The sequence below is a fragment of the Pezoporus occidentalis genome, unplaced genomic scaffold (assembly GCF_034315485.1).
Source record: "Pezoporus occidentalis ecotype Australia unplaced genomic scaffold, CSIRO_AGI_Poc_V1 ctg11, whole genome shotgun sequence".
Lineage (NCBI taxonomy): Eukaryota > Metazoa > Chordata > Aves > Psittaciformes > Psittacidae > Pezoporus > Pezoporus occidentalis.
The window spans coordinates 8,470,684-8,490,668 of record NW_026912886.1 but is presented as its reverse complement, the minus strand read 5'-3'; the positions used below and the strand labels follow the sequence as shown (position 1 = coordinate 8,490,668).

At 40.8% G+C, this 19,985-nt stretch overlaps 1 protein-coding gene across 5 annotated transcripts in view; it reads right to left on the bottom strand.

Moving 5' to 3' along the window:
- Positions 1 to 18,929, bottom strand: part of ADAMTSL3 (ADAMTS like 3) — a 181,989-nt gene extending 163,060 nt beyond the window's left edge. The window contains exons 1-2 of one of the 5 annotated variants that reach the window (XR_009966864.1): positions 18,694 to 18,929; positions 16,526 to 16,617 (exon numbers count right to left, since the gene is read on the bottom strand). Coding sequence is in view for 4 of the 5 variants with exons in the window: in XM_062629821.1 (XP_062485805.1) it covers positions 16,526 to 16,606 (81 nt within the window). In the remaining variant the exon portion in view is untranslated. The other 4 variants (XM_062629821.1, XM_062629812.1, XM_062629830.1 and 1 more) reach the window with 4 other exon arrangements.
- Between the last annotated feature and the right edge of the window lie 1,056 nt (positions 18,930 to 19,985).

Below are 19,985 nucleotides of genomic sequence, written 5' to 3'. Positions count from 1 at the left end.
GTCTGCTGCTGGAAAGAATGAAATAAATCCTCTGAATGAACCAGAATTGCTGAAATGTTCGAAGACACAACTGAGCAAGTCAGACACCGAATGAAAATAGAAACTGCTAATTCAGAACAGGATCCCTGCCCTAATCAGGATAGTTTCAACACTACAACTTTATCACCCATCTTCCATGACCAGCGAAGAAATTCCATTAAGCAGTTTTAAAATGTTCCAGGTGATTACAGAAAGACATTCAAAATGAACACGACAACAGAAGGAGGATGAAAACAACACTGAGTAACATCTGTAAGCCGAAGGCAAGGCATTGTCTCATATTTTGGAATTAAGTATGATGCCCACTAAAATGCTCTGCATTTTCTTTTTAAATATTTTAAGCACCAAGTGTCTTCACTGTGACTGATCTCACTAACATAGCATTTTTAATCCTCTAATGGTATTTCAAATGAAACCAGTAGCAAGCACAAGTGATTTAAAAAGGTATCACAGAAGGAACAATGAAAGGCCATGTGATTTTATTCCTAGTCAGTCATCTTTTATTCTCATTCAAACAGCTGAAGTTGAGTGGAATGCTCCACTATATATGCATTACTCTGGGAACTTGGCTACCACATCCACAATATGTGATTTGCCAATACATACCACCTGCACACTGAGGGAACGGAAGACCTTCCTGTGGAGGAATATCTTCCCATCCTGTGTGGGTGTACAGAAGCAGATGTGGACGTACAATGGATAGCTCCCAGGACAGATGAACTGAGACGTGTCATAAGTCATGCATTGCTTTCCAATAATGATTATCTTTCTACAGGAAATTTAGCAGAATAATTTTACTCCTCTGGAAGACCGCATTGGAGTTTATGATGGCATAGCAGATGGCTAATATAGAAATTGTCTTGTTTCCTTCTCTCCTTAGCAGTTTGAAGAAGCTAACTGTAGGGGGTAATAACTTTTCAGCATGTACCTAGTTGCTGGCATTTCACTGAATCTACTGGCAACTGAAAACTAGACACAACTGAACACTAAGTAGAGGCTGTAGCTAAGCTATTTAAGAGCCCTGCTACCTTGACCAGTACCGAAAACACTGTGGATGGACTGATTTACTGTTGCTGCTGCTACAATCTAATCTCGACACATTTGCCTTGAACGCAAAATGAGCAGTTAGCTTTAAGTGATAGACACCATTTAGAAGGCAAGACATTTAGCCTCCCCTGCTTCAGCAAAGTGGACAATACCCATTTCTCTCAGAAGCAGGACAGCTACTAAGGAACAGCTTTTCAAAAGGAGCTTGTATATACTGAATTCTAAGAGTACACATCATCTTGGTTTGTACACTTGACCTTCTCTTTTGAAAAGCTGTCATGCCTCTTGTAGGACAAGGGGTACTCCACTCACTACTTATAAAAACAGCAAGGACAAGGGGAAACGTGGAGTTCCCAGTACATGCCTCATTTCTAACCAGGAGTGCAAAAACACCTATTCTTGCATACCTAGCAGCTTCTATTTTACCAGTACCATTTACACGTAAAGTTAAACAGAATACTTGACAGCACAGTTTAATTTTGAAGATTTACAAAAGGGCACTTTTCCTACAGAATATTTTTCAAGTATTCCTGAGCACTTTTGGATGGATCTGTGGCAATAACCTCCCCTGAATTTTCTTATCCGCAGTCAGCTCTTAGTTTGCCAGTACAAGCTAATGTGAGCTAGGAGGCCAATGCTAACAGTACAATATCTAAAGCTTTAGCATGGTTCCAGATTCTCATATGTTTGTCTTTAGCATTCTAAGACTTTTCAAAATACAGACAGAATCCAAGAACAATGGACTGTGTAAAGGCAGGGAAATAAATTCATCCACCCTTTCATTTAATTGCAGAGGATTCCTTTTGCCCTATGTATCTATGACTTCTCAGACCATGACACTAGAAGCTACTGAAGCTAGAACCTGCACAAACTAGTGAATCTGCAAACAGTGGTGTGAGATACCGGGTTCAGTTGATCTGCTCTTATCCTGCATAATTGTACATCACTCTCCACTGCTTTACAAATTGTAAACAATAAGATAGTCTCACTGCCACAGTTAAGCCATGCTGAAGTTAAGCCATGCTGAAGTTAACTGTGGCAGTAATCCTATTTATATTTGCACTTTTTACAGGCCTGGCTTCCTCTGCCCTCTATACAGAGTAAAATGTTCTTATACAAAGCCTAAATGCATCAATTTTAAATAACAAGACCAAAATATAAATCTTAACCTGTGTATTTCTCTGCAAGTTTGGCTGTACTTTGAATTATCAGTCCAGAACATCTTTATTTCAGAGCCCAGTCCTTTTTGCCAACAGAGATGTTCTTTTATCCTGATTACAGTGAAAAAGGCCAACTTGCTGGCCTGAATCAGGCTATAATTATTCTCTGCCTTTATACAAGCTTTTTATAGTTCCTGGTAGAAAGGCTGAAGGGAATCCTACACAAGGTCTGAAATTTGTTGCCCTCTTACAGAAAACCATCCAAAATTACTAAGATTTCCTCATTCCCTGTGTGTTCTTCCTATCTTAGCGTTAACATGATGCATGCATTATTTTTTCTCATTTTCTGTTACTCCAGCTTTAATAACAGATGAAGGGGCTGACTGCAAATTGTTCTATTAAAAAATACTACCAATTTCTCAAAAAAGATTGATTACCTACTTAAATAAAATCCTCAAAGAAGCAACTACACACTTAAAAAGGAAATATGGGACAGCAATAAAATCTCCGGTAAAAATGCCTATGCCAAGAAGATTTAATATGGTCCCTGAATCTCAAAATAAGCCAAAACTATTCATTCCTTGCCATTTACAAACACAGAAGCATTCTAAATTGCCTAAAAGCCGTAAGAATCCAAACCAATCACCAGCATTTCACACATCAACCAAATGCTTCATGCAGATTGGGAAAACACAGGGCTGCGCTGCCCTCCTGGTTTTGCTCTGTACTGCTGCTACCTGGGAGTCTGGGGGATGAAGCTATGTAGGAAAGGGAGAACCTGGTTCTTTACAAGATATAAAAATTGCATTTAAAAATTTCAGTAAAATAACAGGAAACCTTGCACTTAATTCCTCTAGTCTACTGTGAGTGGACAAGTAGAGAAACAGGGCACCCCACTTAAATAAATATTCCACCTACTACTACTCATTTTTCTCCTTTCATACATATGAAAACCAGCCAATTTGTACTAGTTTCAAAATAATATTCAAGGAACAAAGGAATTTATGTACAGAGCATTTTGAACAAAGTCAAAATACAGAAACTAAATTCAACTTCAGCTGAGAAATGTTTTCAAGAAATTAAAGCTAATAGAATAAACCCTTCTCTGTAAATCTCTTCTTATAATTTCCTTTAAAGATAACATGTTAGATTTAAGTACATATCAAATGCTTTTAGTTTTTTTTTTACAGAGGATCTATTCATAGCAGCTTGTATTTGCAACATATGCAGCAAATTATAGAATTAAACACTTAATCCTAATAAAGTTTAAATTTCACCCCTAACAATAAAGCCTGCACAAATCTTGCTATACTTGAAATAGGACTCTAGAAATAACCAATAAAAGTCACAAGTAGCTATCATGACAATTAACATCTGAATATTTGAAATGGAAAGTTACCTGTTTATATTGAAATGTTCTGATGAAATATTAAGAACTATGAATACTTTTTTCAACTGCTAAATAAAAACCCATATACTTTAACAAGATGTAGGGAAATATCAGACAGGTAAAAACCCTGTCAGTCAGTTTCAATGTCTCAAAAATGTGAGCTCTAATGTGCCCCTCATCAGCCATGAATGGGCTGATCCCACTGAGAAATCTCTGCAAGACCAGTGCCTTGCAGAAGAGCCAAGTACTGCACCAACCCTCACGCAAACCCAGAGAGAGAAAAACAACTGCTGCAGCAGAGATCCTTTGGTACTAACAGCCCATACAAACAGCACTGGCTGCTAGGGCAGCCCTCCAAAAAGAGGATGGATGTAGATGAGCTAAACCAGCATTTTAAAAGCTGAACAGGACTTAACAAGCATTGATGAACAGAGCAAGTATTGACGCAAATGCCTTCACAAAGAGTAATACTTTCTGAAAGCATGATCCATTGGGCTCAAGCATGTCCCCTCCAATCCAAATTTTATTTCAAGCACTACATATATCTGACCTATCTGATTGTTAACTTTATGCCGCTCTGAGCAGGATTTTCTTCTAAGCTACTTTATTAGAAGTGCAAATTCCAATACAAAATACAGGTCAGTGAAGTAGGCCTCCATTTTGTAAGAGCAATCATGGCGTTGCAAGCCCCAGTTCAAGCAGACATTGAGCCAAGCAAACTGTATCACCCTTCCAGATGAAACATCATTTGTCATTTTTCTTGACCCATGTTCTCATTTAGCTGTGCAAAGAGATCCCACTGTGGTACCTTCTCAACTAATAATAACACCAGGCTAAATCACTGTATGTTGTATACAGCACCCTTGTAACTTATATGCAAAGAAGAGTCCATAAGAAACTTGCAGCTAACACTTAAACTAAAACTCAACTAAAGATAATCTCATTTTGCCTCAGACTTTGTTAGTGCAATCACACACACTATACGTGTGCATATTGCCACATAGCATACAAAGTCCAAAACTTCAGCAGTGAATCAAAGCTTTCAACATTGCACACCACCACCTAAAAATGAGGAATGTTATTTTTAAGGGGTTTTATGCTCCTCTTAAAAATTATGCTAGCTTATCTCTGCAAAGAAAGGCACATACACTTCGACAGATAGTAGGTACTTTTGATTTAACTTGGAGATGCAGATGCAATTTCTCAGAATAAAATAGATGTCTAATTCTTTCAAACCCATTAGCCTTAGACACTGAAAATATCACCAAGAATGTGGGTCTTTCATCACAAGGACAGGTTAATGGAACTGGACCTGCCTTTTATCACTTGAGGAATCACATTATCATAAAATTTAGTAAACTGCTTTATGCTTTAAACTGAATAATTTCATGAAAAGTGTTCAGAGTGGTCTGATTTTGAAAAGGGAAGAACTAGCAGGTGCAAGGATGTTGTACCAGAAAACTCTTCTCTCAGGGGACTGGATAGAGCTGATGACATGGGAAAGTTGGGTTGCCAACATTCTACAGGGTATATAGCCCTGGAATTCTGGGAAAATGAGTTGGATTATGAAGGTTGAAGAGACATGCCAGCCCATTACTGAAAAATAACCTAATTGAGTTTTGCCAATTTCACCTGAATGATTACTTCAAAATGAAGGGCTAGTGCTACTTTTTCATTGCTGCTAGTCTGTTTTCTTCACTTCTCAGCTCCCTTCTTTCACAGACCCACCTGGAGCTAAGAAAGCACATTAGTGAAGATTTCCCACAAAGGGTTGGTTTTGTGCAGCCAACTATGCTTTCCCCGTACTTAATGCAGCTTTTCTTGAGAGGAGTTCCTCAAAACTCAGTATCCTTACTCAGAGAGTAAGGCAATGCTAAGTGGTAACAATGGAACCTAAAGGTTGGCTTTGACTATTCTGATCCAGACATGCACATAATGCACATAACTGGTTAATGTTTGCATAATTCAGTCATATTTTGTGCCAGAGGAATCTCTTACTTCATGAGTTAAATTTTATTCATAGCTGAAGCCTACATTCAAAATAAGACTGTATTATTATGGAAGCAAAGACTTGTAAAAACTGAAAACTCCCTTTGAAACACATGCTTTCCAGTAAGAGCAGCTAGCAAAATGCAAAACACGGTCAACATTCCAACACCATGATGTCAATTTTCATATGCACAGACAAAATGCTACATGTAGAAATCAACGCTAGATCTTCTGTATTTATGGTGTGCTTGTGTTTCCCTCTATTTTCATTAGCAGAACTGCACCATGCAGTGGACAGTGTAATCCCTTAAAAGGTTGAAAGGAATCTTCTGAATATAGTAAGTCTGGCAAAAAGACACACAGATTTTTAACAAGTGAATTTCCATGTTCTGCTTCAGTTCTCTTGAAAAATAGCATACATGCTCTAAGGACTGGTTTTGATGTTTCCCTCTGCAGTAGTTTGGAGAAATTCCTGCCAACAGGGATGGTCTGGAACACCTGATAAAATGGTCTTCAATGACACACAATAAAAAAGTGACATGTAAAAATGGAAACCACTTCAAATTTTGCAAGGTTTATAAGCAACAGGCAAATTTTTTTTTATTATCTCTGCTTTTTTTCCAGAGGGATAAATACAGCCAATTTTCAAGAAAACCAACAGCTGCAGACACAGCTTTAAATGCCATCTGTCCTTAGCAGTCACATGAAGAAGAGATTAAATGATTCACACCACACAACAGGAAATATGATAACCAGCTAGTTAGCACTAATGAAATTCAGCCTCAATTCACTTCCTATGGGCAGGTCTCAAGAAAAACTCCCACTGATGTCTCAGGCAAAGTGCCTGCAGGCTCTACTGCACTGTTACTCAAGTGCAGAATGTTGCACTGCTGAAGCAGAAAGCCTGAATTTTACAAAGGTTTCTCTTGTGGCATAACCACCTAAGTCCAGGGGGCTCACTAGCCCAAATCTTTTGCAGGACTAAGGTTTTACTACCTAGGCCAGGAGTCCTTACAGTATCACCGACCTAATGTGAACTTTTGACAGACAAGGAATGATAGGACACTTCCATAGTACAGTTGAAGAGGACAAGGTCTTTTCTTCAATGTTCTCAAGGACTGGCCTTAACATCTGAAACAGCAAAAAAAGAAAGTGCAATCCCTACATCTTCCCCATTTCTAAATAGTGGCTTGTATGTGGCATATGACAGATGGCTCACAGAGGTCTAAATTCAGCAAGAAAAATAAGCAATTACAAACAAATACATCACTGGTGTTTACTAAGGACATAATTCAAGCAAGTTCAAAAGATCAGAACAAGACCCACATGTTCTGTTACCCCAGCTACAGCCCTTCTCAAGATGGTTATCTACAGGAAGAAATTTTCTCCAAGAAAAGCTCAGTGTTCGAGTACATTTCTGTTGCCCTTGGAGAAACCACGCAAGTTTAAAAAAGATAAATAAAGAAAAATTCAGCTCATAAATAAAAATTAAAGATATACAGGAAAATTTCCCTTTTAAAGTAACACTGCTGTTTAAGACTAGGTAAAGGTTTAAAAGGTTGCAGGTTAAGAACAGGAGATGCTAATAAGGTATTTGAAAGGCCCATGAGACATGCAACATTAAGTAAAATGTATTTGTCTACTGATCTAATTGCTTACTAATTTTCAAATCTATTCCCACTGGATAAGTAGTGGCATTTTAAACCCAGCTCCTGGCATTAAAAATGCATTTATAGTTTCCTCTTAGCTGAAGAAAAACAGCTGCATGGTAAAACCCCATACATTAAGATGGCATTCTGGAGGTTTTCTTATAGTTTTAAACAACCTATTGTGTTCTAAAATTAAACTGAAACAGGTAGGAAGAGGAAATGGGAAAAGCATTTGGGTGCACAGTTTCACACTGGAGTGAAGGCAACTGCTCACTCATGCAGGGAAAATGTCTGGAATATTTGTGTCTTACAGAAGGACTGATCACATAATGAAAGTGGAATTTAAGCCAAGCCTTATTTAGTAAAATACCAGAAGCCATTTCTCTATCTTGCTTAAGGAAATACTAGTGTTTGTTTAAAAATAAGAAACTATCCAGCAATTAAATAAGATGACCCATACTTACATACTTTAAAAACCTTTCCAGAGCTTTAAAATTTGAAGATGTTCCAAAAACATTATGAAAATGTTTGTAAAGAAAAAGCTGATGTAAACATAAAAATTATTCCAGGCAGACACAAAGCAGCACAAAGTGGAGGCACCTACACAGGTTTTGAGCAAGTGTCCAGGATTTCAGATACACCTGGAGTTTGGAGAATATATTTCTTTGTTATTTTTTTTAATGACGAGTCATAAATGACAGTAGGTTTAGGACTGGTTCTAACTTCTAGTTCAATAATCCTCAAGTGTAGCACCAAGTAACATCAAAATGATGTTCAGACAAAGGATCCATCCAGTCCCACAGCTTCTGACATAGCCATAATGAGCACACAAAGAGCATATCTGGAGCCAGTACGTACAATACTCCCCTGCAATACTGTCCTGGACTGACCTACTTTCCCTAGCCTGCTTTGGTTTGTCCATATAGTAACACTTAGTGGATCTTCCCAGTACTCATCGTGTCTGTCACAAAATCCATGAAACCTGCTACTCAAAAAGAAAGCCCTAAACAAACCTATAGCAAGAAGTGCCAAAGATCATTATGTGGAGGACAAACACCTTTTATTGTTTCAAATCTATCTCCCAATAGTTTTATTTAATGGCACGCTGGAAGAAACAAGTTACCAGCTGATTCCTGCCTAGCCTTTCCACCCCACTCAAAGGGATCAGAACTGTATGCAGCACTCAAGTGTATACAGTACTCGAGCAGGCACACCAGGAGTTCGTAGTGTTTTACGTTTCTCCCCTTCACAGCATTGCCTACCATCAAATTTGCACTGCTAACTGCTGCTCTATGAAAAGACAGACTGAGAATCACCAGTCCAGAGGAAAAATGTAACTGTTAGTCACATAAAACACCTTATATTCATATAAGGTTTTAAAATCATGACACAAACCCAGAGTCTGTTCAAGCAGTCTTACTAGTTACTGGCTTTAGTAAATTCCCTACATATCATACAGCATACACAACACACGTCTCCAGTGATAGATGTACTCCCTCTCCTGCTTTCTAACAAAAGTGTTGATGAGATCAGCTGAAAGAATTGGTAATATGTTGGATGTACCTGGCAGTTTCCAGCTAGAACATCATCTACCAAGCAGGCAATACTCAAGACACTACTATGCTATTGTTTTTTTCAGCCAACATCCATGTTAGTCAACCAGGGAACAGTTTAAAACTATTTGGAGTCTCAAGAAAACAAAACACCAAATGAATAATGAGACCTTGAAAGCATCTAATAAAAGGCAACTCTCAAGAGAGGAAACCAACTCATATTTTAGCATATTTCATTTGTTATACACCCAGAGAGAGCACTGAGCTTTAGCCTTCTGCTTTCACACCACTCCTATACCAACAAGAGGGCTGCAGTAGCTGGAAAAGCAAGGAAAACTTCCATAAGAAAAAGCAAATGTGAATGTACCAGAACCGGCACTTGCATTGTCCTTTCACATTTCTCCACCACAGTCGATGGCCTGGAGCAGCCACATATACAAGCAGAGAAATTGCAACAAAGGGGGAATTTTTTTGGAGCCAGTTAATTTCTTGCTGAATCAGCCAGCTGGGAATAAAGCCAGTTTCTGCAACCTCCTCAGAGCTTCTGCAAGGTGCAGGCCAGGAAACATTTATTGCCAGAGAGCTTGAGAGAACACAATCCCTCACTCTTTGCATTCTGTGGCAGTGCAGGTGTGCCCAATGTCATCTTCTATGATGCTAAGAGAAAACAGCTAAAATCCTCATGTCTGCAGTTCCTATAGAGTGAGCCTCTCTAGGCCCTTTCACATATACACTCTAGAAACGATACCGTGTTCCGCTTGCATGCACTGACAACAGTCTATCCTATAAATTTTAAGCAGCTTCAATTTTTGGCAAAGCACCTGATGACAGAAAAAAAAAAAGTTACAGAAATGCACGTTTCCACATATAAACAAATGCTTCACCTATTTAATGCTGCAAAACAGCATCATTAACCAGTTGGGACCTCCCACCATGACACAAATGACAGCAGTTACCATACAACGCAATCTAGTAATTGCAACTGCAAATGCATTTTTAATATCGTTTCACAATTTAATCGAGCTGACTTGCATTCACTGTTTCTAGTGCATCCAGAAGCATGACAAACTGACAATTCTTGGAAACCACATTTCTCAAAACAGACTGAGAATACTGTTTTCATTTTCTCTCCCTAATGATGTTAAATCTAATAAATATAAAATTAGAAACAGAAATAACATTGTTCCTAAACAATTTATGTAATGTGCTGTCTGGAAGGGACACGTTAGGCAAAGCTTTTTAAACCTGCCCTCCCTTTATAAACATGATGCTTGCACTGACACTTCTCAAGTATTAGCAAATACCTGCACACCCAGGTACTAGAATTCACACACCAGAAACCTACTCTTTCAAAAGGGTTTTAAGAGTGAACTCTTTGGTTTAATCAGCTAAATATGATGACAAATGCTTAGCCAGACTTTTGGAAGTGCCTAAGGCACCTAATGCCTGGTTCCCATTGGATTAACTGAAATTCCTCCTGTTACTTGTTTTGAAAAATGCAGTTAAGTGCCTACCAATACAGTACTTAACAGTATTGGAGTTTAACTTGCCTCAAGTCTTACTGAAAAGGCTCCACATCACACAGACCATTCTGAAAATGCTGCTATATCTGCATTAAGTTTAGCACCCTTGTGTAACTGATGGTCATCAAAAAGGGGGTTTGTAGGACTGTTACTTCATCCTCACAGCAGTTGGACTGAGGCTGTTTTGAAAATTTGACAGCTAAATTTAAGAGCATTGACAGTCTACAGACGACAGCTAATTATCAGTAACATTTCTCCTCTTATGGGAAAGAAAGTTATATGCGTGCTTTTAAAACCTGAACTGCTTATCTAATGGTGACAATAAAGTGAGTGCAGAGGGCATATCAGAACTGCAGTGCTATACAGCTCCTGTGTGAGGCTTACTTGTCTCCCCAGTGTTGCCATGGCTGTATCCAATGCCCTTCCTGGAATGTTGTGCTCACTAGCAACCTGTACTTCAAAACCAAGCCCATTCTTTCACCATGCACAAACTCTCTCTGTTTTACAGAGATTTTGCATAATACGTATTATACTGGAATTGTGAAAGTAAGACTGTGTTGGACTGTGTGCAGCCACAAGACTTTATCATTGGTATTATCAGCTATACAAAATCTTAACAACACACTGAGTTAACAGTGAAGTACAACATTTCCAGGGTATGATATAACTCATGCCCAAAAATTTCTTGCATAGCCTTACAATACAAACAAGGATAGAGGCACAATTACACATCTGCTCCTACTATCATTGAAATTAATATCCTTTACTATTTCATTGTAAGCCACATTAGATTCAGTATTTACTTAAACCCCAAATCCTGGATTCAGGTGATCATGGAGAATTATCCTTTAAAAAGCTTCAAGCCCCAAAAGTGCAGATAAAGACATAAAATATGTGAACCTTACAGGCTCAAAAGTAAAAGCAAATAAAAGGACTCAGATTTTAAAACATATGTTCTTCTGAAGAGAAACTCATTATTTTGGATGGCCAAATCTTGATTTCTGAACAAACAAAGTGCTTTAATGTCAGTACAATCAATCATGTACATTCTCTGGGATGCAAAGGCAGGAATGAAGTTTGGTGCACTGTGCAGAACTGCCACCTCAGTGCTGTTTATGCCCCAATTTGGTAAGGAATATGAAGGATCCAGCTGCACCAAGCAGACCTGAATGAGTAATTATCAATGATTAAGCGTTCAAGTATCTGCTGAAACCAAAGACTATCCCCTAGAGCTATTCCTCCATTCCTTCACAACTTTTTCAAGAGAAATTAGAAGCCACTGGCTATTGTGAGAGATTATTCCTACAGTTGAGGCTTCTCTAGAAGTGTTTGACTCTTGGATATTTAGTTTTGAAACCAGCAATTTGCAGCTCCACATAAAACTGACTTGAGAATCTCTACCCATTTTTTAGTGTAACCACATCAGAAATTATCATCACAGTGAGCACTGATGATAATTGATACTCATGTCTGTAGATGTAGATACAGAATTCAAAATCTAACTGGACTTTGAGATTAAACTGCTTTTACTTTGTTGGGATGAATGGGTTTGCACCATACTTTAGCTGAAAAACCAAAGCTTAATTTTCTGACTTGTATCGCTGCAAGCATCATTCATAATCACTACAATATTTACTGTGAAAATGAAAACAAATTAGACAGTATAAGGATGCCTCCAGTAATATCAACTGTACTCTTGGCCATCTCCCACAGCTGACTTATTTTTTAAAATGTGCTCATAAAATATTTCAATATTTGTGCATAGTTTGTGTCCCAAGTCACAAGACAGATTCGTCACAATTCTTCTGGCAATTCAACTGTTTTGGATTGTAAATTGGGGGTAACAGCAGTTCAGATCCTATGAGCACTGGCTGAGCAATCATTATTAGTCATAAATTCAAAGCAAGATCAGAAACTTACATAAGTTTTCTGGTAATGCTGTTACTGAGTTACAACCTTGTCAATAACAATGAATATTTTATGTCAGAACACTTCTACAGAGTCTCAGAACTGTTATTTGCCTATAGCAGAGACATTTCAATCTTCAAACTAAGAATAAAACCACACGCCTACTGAGGCTGATGGCAAAACTCCAGATGGGTGCAGAATTGTGACCTGCCTACAAAAAAGGGAACTGCTTCCGATATAACTCTGGGCTTGCAAATCTCATCCTGATAGTTTTGATTAAAGCTACTGGAGATTTAAGAATCCTTACTATTGTACAGCATGTAGATCATAATTTATTTTCTGAATATCAGTATGCAATACATTCAGTGACTGCAAAACAATATTCCAAAGGTGTTCCACAAAGATGGTCTCCAAGTCCACTGTGTCATATAATGGACCTCAGATTTTTGGATTTGCAAAACTCAACCTTAAAAACATTTACTGTGTTGGTAGGTTTCAGCTGATTGGTTATGGCAGAATCATTTTGAACAAGATAATGTTTTCAGCATGTATTTCCTTTCTATCCAAAATATCACAGAAAAAAATATTATGCAGGCAGAGACTGCAGAAACATAAATCATGGGAGCAACCATGAATACATGACCTATGAAACTCTCCCTGCAATAGAAATCCCAAGTAAATGCTTCTTAAATATGCAGAAATGGTGTCTTTGCTGTTATTCCCTCCTCAGATTTTAGCAACCCCACAGTCTTTGGAGGTGAAACAACTGACTTGTAGAGGGCTTCATTTGGACTATAGGAACCTAAGAAAATATCAGCATGCTCCCAGTTTGAAAGCAACGTACCAGAGAACAAATATAAAAACCCATGTGTAAAATTCTTGATGATATCACAGTATCACACAGTATGCTGGAGATTGGAAGGGACCTCAAAAGATCATCTAGTCCAATCCCCCTGCCAGAGCAGGAACACCTAGATGTTACACAGGAATGTGTCCAGGCGGGCTTTGAATGTCTCCAGGGAAGGAGACTGGGCAGCCTGTTCCATATATGAGAAGAAGTTCCTGTTGTTGGCTGTATGAATCTGCTAGCCCTCATTTCTTCCTGCTACTCATTAATTAGTAAGAATATAAAGATATATGGTCTTACATATATTTCATAACAAATCTAACATCATCTAGCTGCACAATGTGATATAATGTAATCACAAGGTTAAGAGTTGGTTACCAGGCTAGCATCCTGCCTTTTCAATTAACAAGATGGAGCCATATGCGCTTAAGAGATCACTTAAAGACAGCAAGACTGGACTTAGAAACTTCTACTTTGTTTATTAGCTTAACCATCTCCTAAAATCTGTAGTATCGATAACCCATCTGCTACGGTGTGAGAAAAATGAGGAGCCTTTTATACCATATTTAGCAATAAATATATATTTATAGTTATATTCAAAGCCAAAGATATAGTTAATGTCCATAAATACATAGTCTGTGGAATATAGTAATTTCAGATAGATTCATCATTTAAATCTTTGGAAACAAATTATTCCATGCTGCTGCCACCATTTGGTGGTGGGTTTTTTTGTTTTTAAGGAAAACATACAGCCATCATTTCCTTGGATTACCATTGGCTTTAGACTAATGCAGTCCCATTCATTTCATCTATATTGGCACATAACAGAAAAATTAGGATTTCTGCCTGCAAAAGAACACAGCCAGTGCTAGCCCATAAGTGACTTATGCCACTGCTCTTCGTCACAGAGCAGATAAAGTGAATAGGCAGCTCAGCAATCTAACTGACCTAGTAGTCTAGCAACTATGTGGCCCTGATACAACAGTTGTGTCAAACTTGAGAAGCTGCCTACCTGTGAGGGCAGAGATCAGTTTGGAACTTAGCTAAACACTGTGTGGTGCTTGTTACCACGCCATGAAGAATCAGAAAGGGCTCCTATTACCAAAGTTAACTTTCATTTCTTCTCAGCAACAGCTACCTTTTTTCCCACAACTTCTCAAGTTAAAGTTTTCTTTGCATTGCATTCTCACCACATTTCCACCACGTTCTTTTAAAACGGTCATTATTTTATTCTGTACCTGCCTCAAGCAGGATGAAATTAATCAATTGCACATAAGTGACATGACATAGACTTGTGACCTTGCCCAGCATCCAATTGTTTCTAATTGATTAGCTCCAGACATAAGCATCTTAATAGCCAAAAACAACACCAGTGGAAGCTATGGTACAATATTAGGGTAGAATGACTGTGTGTGGTCCATATAGTATGGCCCCAAGCAACCAATTAAAGAATTAATGGTTACTGGATACCAAAAATGTTATGTTAAATAATATGAAGTATCTTTAATGTGCCTAAAATTGAGATAAAACACCTAAAATTTTGGAGCAGAAGGGCCTCCTACAAGATTGGGGTTAAGTGATAATGACTCAAATACACCAAATAAATTAAGATATTTTAAAGGACAATCAAAGCCAAAAAAAAAATTACCTGTGAAATGTCCATAAAGCTACTCTCAATAGTGTACTGATTACTACTGGTTGTTTTTATTATAAAGAGACAAGTGAAGCTACGCCAAACCACTCATGGAGAAGAGGAAACTGCCACTACTGGTTCCAGTTCTACAATAAGAAAAATATGAAAGGAAGAAAGGCAAGAAAAATATTGTACAAGAGAAAAATGGGATCTTCATAACCAAAAGGCCCAAACACAATGCTGACGTTTCCCTTCTCTGAAGGTCTATTCTCATCTTGAACAGAACTATTAAGTGAACTTCATATACTATTTTCTGAGTGTTTTATAGGCCAGTTATTACAGCCCCCCACAACTGCTTGCACACAAAACTACAAGCTGAACAGGCACAGCAAATAAGTAACCTTTTTGTTCTTACATAAGAAAGATGAAAGCAAAAAGCAGAAGATTTCACTGTTGCCCCATGTGCTTGGACACATGCTGAGTGCACTGTGCTTTAGTGTACAACTGATACAAATCTAGTATTTCACTTTCACAGCAAGTCCTTTACTCAAGTAACCAGTGCACTTTCATGACTAGCTGCAACCATCAGACAAATGCAGGAGGTGCTCACCAACAAGTAGCTTCCAAATGACTTGCAGCACAAAGCACCCTCTGCAGTGGTGCTGAGGATGGGTTGAAGCCCAATTCCCACTACCTTAAGTCTCAATGTCCACTCTGCATCGATCAGAGCTTACGCAGCTGTCAAGTACAGTCTCCTCAGTTCTTCATACTCCTTTTGAATTTAATTTTGCCTGCTGTATTATCCTTCAATTCAAAAATCTTCATGTACATTTCTATAATGCCCAGCACACCAGGCTCCAGTTTAAAACCACCATTTCTCAGCACTGCAATAGTACAAACAGTATCCAACAGTATGACAGTAAACAGCATCACTGGTTTTATTTAAAACCAAGAGTATGATTTTTTTTTGTCAAGAAATACAACAATACATTAAAAAAAATGCTATTTATTTCAAAAAAGATCCATCAGTTTGTTTAGCTGTCCTTTTCTAAGGATTTCTGGATTTGGATGTATTTAGGACTGAAGAAGCCTCAAAACATTCCGTGCTGTGGGAACTATCAGTATGGAGAATGACATACTGTAACAACATCTCTGCTGCATGCCAGCACACCATATTTCTTGAAATACTCACTTCTTGGAACTGATTAGGCACATGTGTCAGGCAATAGATCAGTTGGCAGCTATGGTTTTCCTCCATGGTTCCTGTATTCATTGAATTCTTGAAGCAAAGACCCTTCTGGACCACCTTCTCCTCTGACACTGACTTCCAAGTGCTTTAGATGTTTATAACCCGGTATTTATATAACCCTTGTCACAGTATCTTAACATTTATCAGGTGCTAAACATCCTGGGGGCAAAAAGCAGCTCTGGTGCCTAGAAAGGCCCATGGCATTATGTATATGGCAAGATGTGCCCACAGCAGGGGGGTTGGAACTAGATGACCTTAAGGTCCTTTCCAACCCTAACGATTCTATGATTCTATGTCCCTTTGGTCCCCATTCAGTAAAGTTAGGTACAATACTAATAGGAAAAGACTCATTTCACACATGGATGTCTTTGAAAGTCATTTCAATGAAACAAAAACCTAATTGGGAGCCTTTTATTTACAGTGCAGTTCCTTCAACAGTTTTCTCTTAAAAAAAAAAAAAAAAATCAATTTAAAGTGTGCAGCAGTGTGCCTCTGATAACGGATGAGGCACAACAACAGCAACAAGTTCATTACCTACCTGTAGGTGAGCATAGACAGCAATAGCAAGCCAAATGATCTCCCAGGAGAACCCTGTGGTTTTAGGGCTGGCCATCCTCATGCCTTCAGGCGCTGCTGAGAGAAATTGTTTCAAGTTACAAACAAAATCAAGAGGGCCCCGACAGAATTCCAATGACTAAAGCAAACTGGGCAAAGGCATGGAACCGGCCTTTGGAAGAAATGCAATGCAAACACCGGAGTTCTGGCCAGAGGAGCAGGCGCACAGTGCATGCCATGAGCACAGCCTGCAGGGTGAGGTAGTTCCAATTAGAACAGAAAAGGGGGAAATGAAAGGTTTGGGGAAGCTGGCCATAGTGGGTAACTCTGAGTATCTCCTGAACGCAGGAGAATTTATCACACTGCGAACTCGTCCCATCTTGATCTCCAGAAAGTAAAATCCAAGGAGCATAGGATTTATGAGTACTGTTCCAGCACTTTCACCCCCTCAGAGCTGAGAGCCCAGCCCTGGGACTTCAGCAGTCATTTGCACTGCCTCGAAAACTTTGATCATAACAACTCAGAGACTAAGCGATCAGGGCAGAGAAAAAAAATAAAAAATCCATCAATTTAGTGATTATCCCCATTACAGGGCCAGCACGGAACTGTCGGTCACTTTTACTAAAAACTTAGGTTTATAATTGCCAGCAAGAAAACAATCTTGTAGTAATGCTGCTAATTCTGTTAATTCCTAGTCTCAATGCATCTTTTTGCCTCAGACTATTCATTACCACAGTGATCTCAAAATAGCACAAGTTCCATGCACCCCTAATACACAAGCACACAAACAGCCCTTCCTCCCCCCCTCCCTGCCACCACCCCGGTATTTTGCAAAGCCCCGCAGTGAATGCAAATCTCTCCTTCAGAAAACAGTACCCCTTTCTAAAAGGTCACATATCCCAAAAGAAAACCATCTTTCCAAACGGTTCTTGCACCTGTCAACTAAACATAATTAAGATTCCTTATAGAAATAAGTGTTCTATTCCCACTCTCCAAAACATTTTAGAAGTTCTCCTCCCTCACAGAACCCTTAGCACTCCTGAATGCTTTTGTCATTCAAAAGTTTCAATCAACTTTGGCAATAAGAGAAGGAAGATTCCCCGCTTCAACCCCCACTTCCCCCAGCCAGGCATTGCCGAGAGCCGGGACTGGCACAACACACCAATCTCCGGTGCTTCACAGGTACCGGTAGCTGGGCTCCCCAAGGTCTCCACACACAGCCCACACGACGGCTGCCCTAGGACGCCCCTCAGCCAAGCACCGCGATCGCTTCCGCTGAGCCGGGCCGGTGGAGCCGCCCGCGGGAGCCAGCTCTGGGAAAAGGGTCGGAAAGGCTGCTGCAGGGCTGCCGTGCCCCGGCATTGCCGCCGAGCTCACCCACCTGGTGCAGCACCCGGCTCGGCGGCGACCGTGCAGCGGGGCTGGGACCCGGGGAGAGGCGGGGAGCGGGTCCGGGTCAGCCGGCGCCTCCTTCCCGCTCGCAGGGCAGGGGAAAGCCTTGCCTGTCACGGCACCGGGGATACAGCATCCCTCATCACGAGCGGCGGCCCCTCCCTCACGCCAGGCTCCAGCCCACCGCCGCACGTTAGCCAAGGTCCTACAGGCTGCTGGCAGCGGCCGCCCCCCGCCCGCCCGCCGCAGCCCAGCCCCGGCGAGAGGCGCCCGGGCGCCTCCACCTGCGGCGCGGAGCCGCGGTCCGGACCGGCGCCCGCTCCGCCGCCGCGGCTCGGCACCCCCCGCGCAGCCCCTGCCTCCCCGGCCAAAGCGGGCGGGCGGCCAAGGGGGCCCGGTCTCCCCCCCCCCGGCTGCGGAGGCGCTGGCGGCGCTCTGGTGTCGGCGGCCGAGATCCCGGCAGCCCGGGACCAAGTGGTTCATCTTCCCCCGAGGGGCAAAAGCTACCGTGAAGTCAGCCCCAAATCCGATGCAAAGCAGCTTCCAAAACCGCAACCATCCTGTGTCTCATCTCCAAATAACTCTCACGATACAGCTGCAAATCTGCTCACACACCGAGGAGGTCTTTAATCGTGCTGCCCTCTACGATATTTTTAGGCTTCCTACTGTAAATCTAACGAGTATGTCTCATAAGACAGCTTTGCTCGCCTTCTGCCTCTGAGCGTCGGGCTGCTACACAGGAACGCTAAAATCCTCTACCTTCGCTCTACGTCTTCCACTGATGTCCCGAGCGTTCGCCGAGTCCGCTAAGAGCAGCGCGTAGGAAGAGGGCTGTTACCCCTGCCACTGGAGTTAAAAATACGCTCCAGTGAACTAAACATAACCGATGAAAAGTTTGTTCAAATATGTTGCGCTGGAAACTTTTCCGATGTGTTTAGGTTTCTCACCAGCACGGGGAAGCGCCTCCTCCATCGCCAGACGCAGAGTGCCCTCTGCTGAAACTCGCCTGACGGGATCACGGGCCCGGGGGGGGGGCAGAACGGGCCCGGGCCGGCAAGCCCGGGCTGCAGCAGTGCCACGGCCTCCCGAAACGGCCCCCGGCTCCGCACAGACCCCGCGCTGCCCGGCCGGCTTCCCTTCGACAGCGTGAGACGCACCGGTTGCTCTGTATGCGGGCTGACCCCGGGAGCTGGGGCAACCTCTTCCTTCAGTCTGAAGTACTGTCAGGAGTACTGCGAAGGACTTGACCTTTGATTTTTTCTAGTACTGTTCAGCTGAAAGCGTTGGTTTTCATCCATTCCAGTCATTACATTTACTTAAACAGCCACATAAGCCTTTAAATATGACTTCAGTTACACCCGAGATTTGTTATCTTCAAAATATATATACCAGTGCAGTCAGCATATGCTTCAGACTTGATCATTGGTAATTTTAAAGACAGAATTCAGCCAGTAGATCAACTGGTGCAGAGCATCAATTTTCCTGTCTCAAAACTGTGGCTCATAGTACTTCAAGAACAAACCCAAAAGATGTTCACAACTGCAGGATGAAGCTGACCCTCAGGACCTGCCATCTGGGAATGTACAAGGTTTGCACCACCCCTATTCAGAGAGTCATTTCTCTTACAGTTATCTACCCTTTAAGACTGAGGCTGTCCGCTGGGTCCCTGAAGCAAAAGCTGAACAGTGGCCTATTAATTTGTTTGCCAGATGGGAATATTTAGCCAAAAGTACTCTGGTTATGTTCCTAGCACTGGCATTAGCCACAGATACCACTGAAATGTTTGGCCCTGAGAATCTGAAAGTGTCTTCCAAATTTGAATGCTGGCCAGCATTTCTTTATTTTCCCCTTTTCAGTGCTGCTCATCTCTGCATTCTCTGCTTTCTCCTCCCAGCTTACTGATACCATTCTTCAACATTGTTCCTGGTCATTTGCTTCACATCAGTTGGCTGTGTGCACCCCTAACCATAAAGGATAATCAAACATCACATACATGTAGAAATATCTGCTCACCTCCTGCATTAAATTTGAGCATAGAAAAAGAAGTTGTG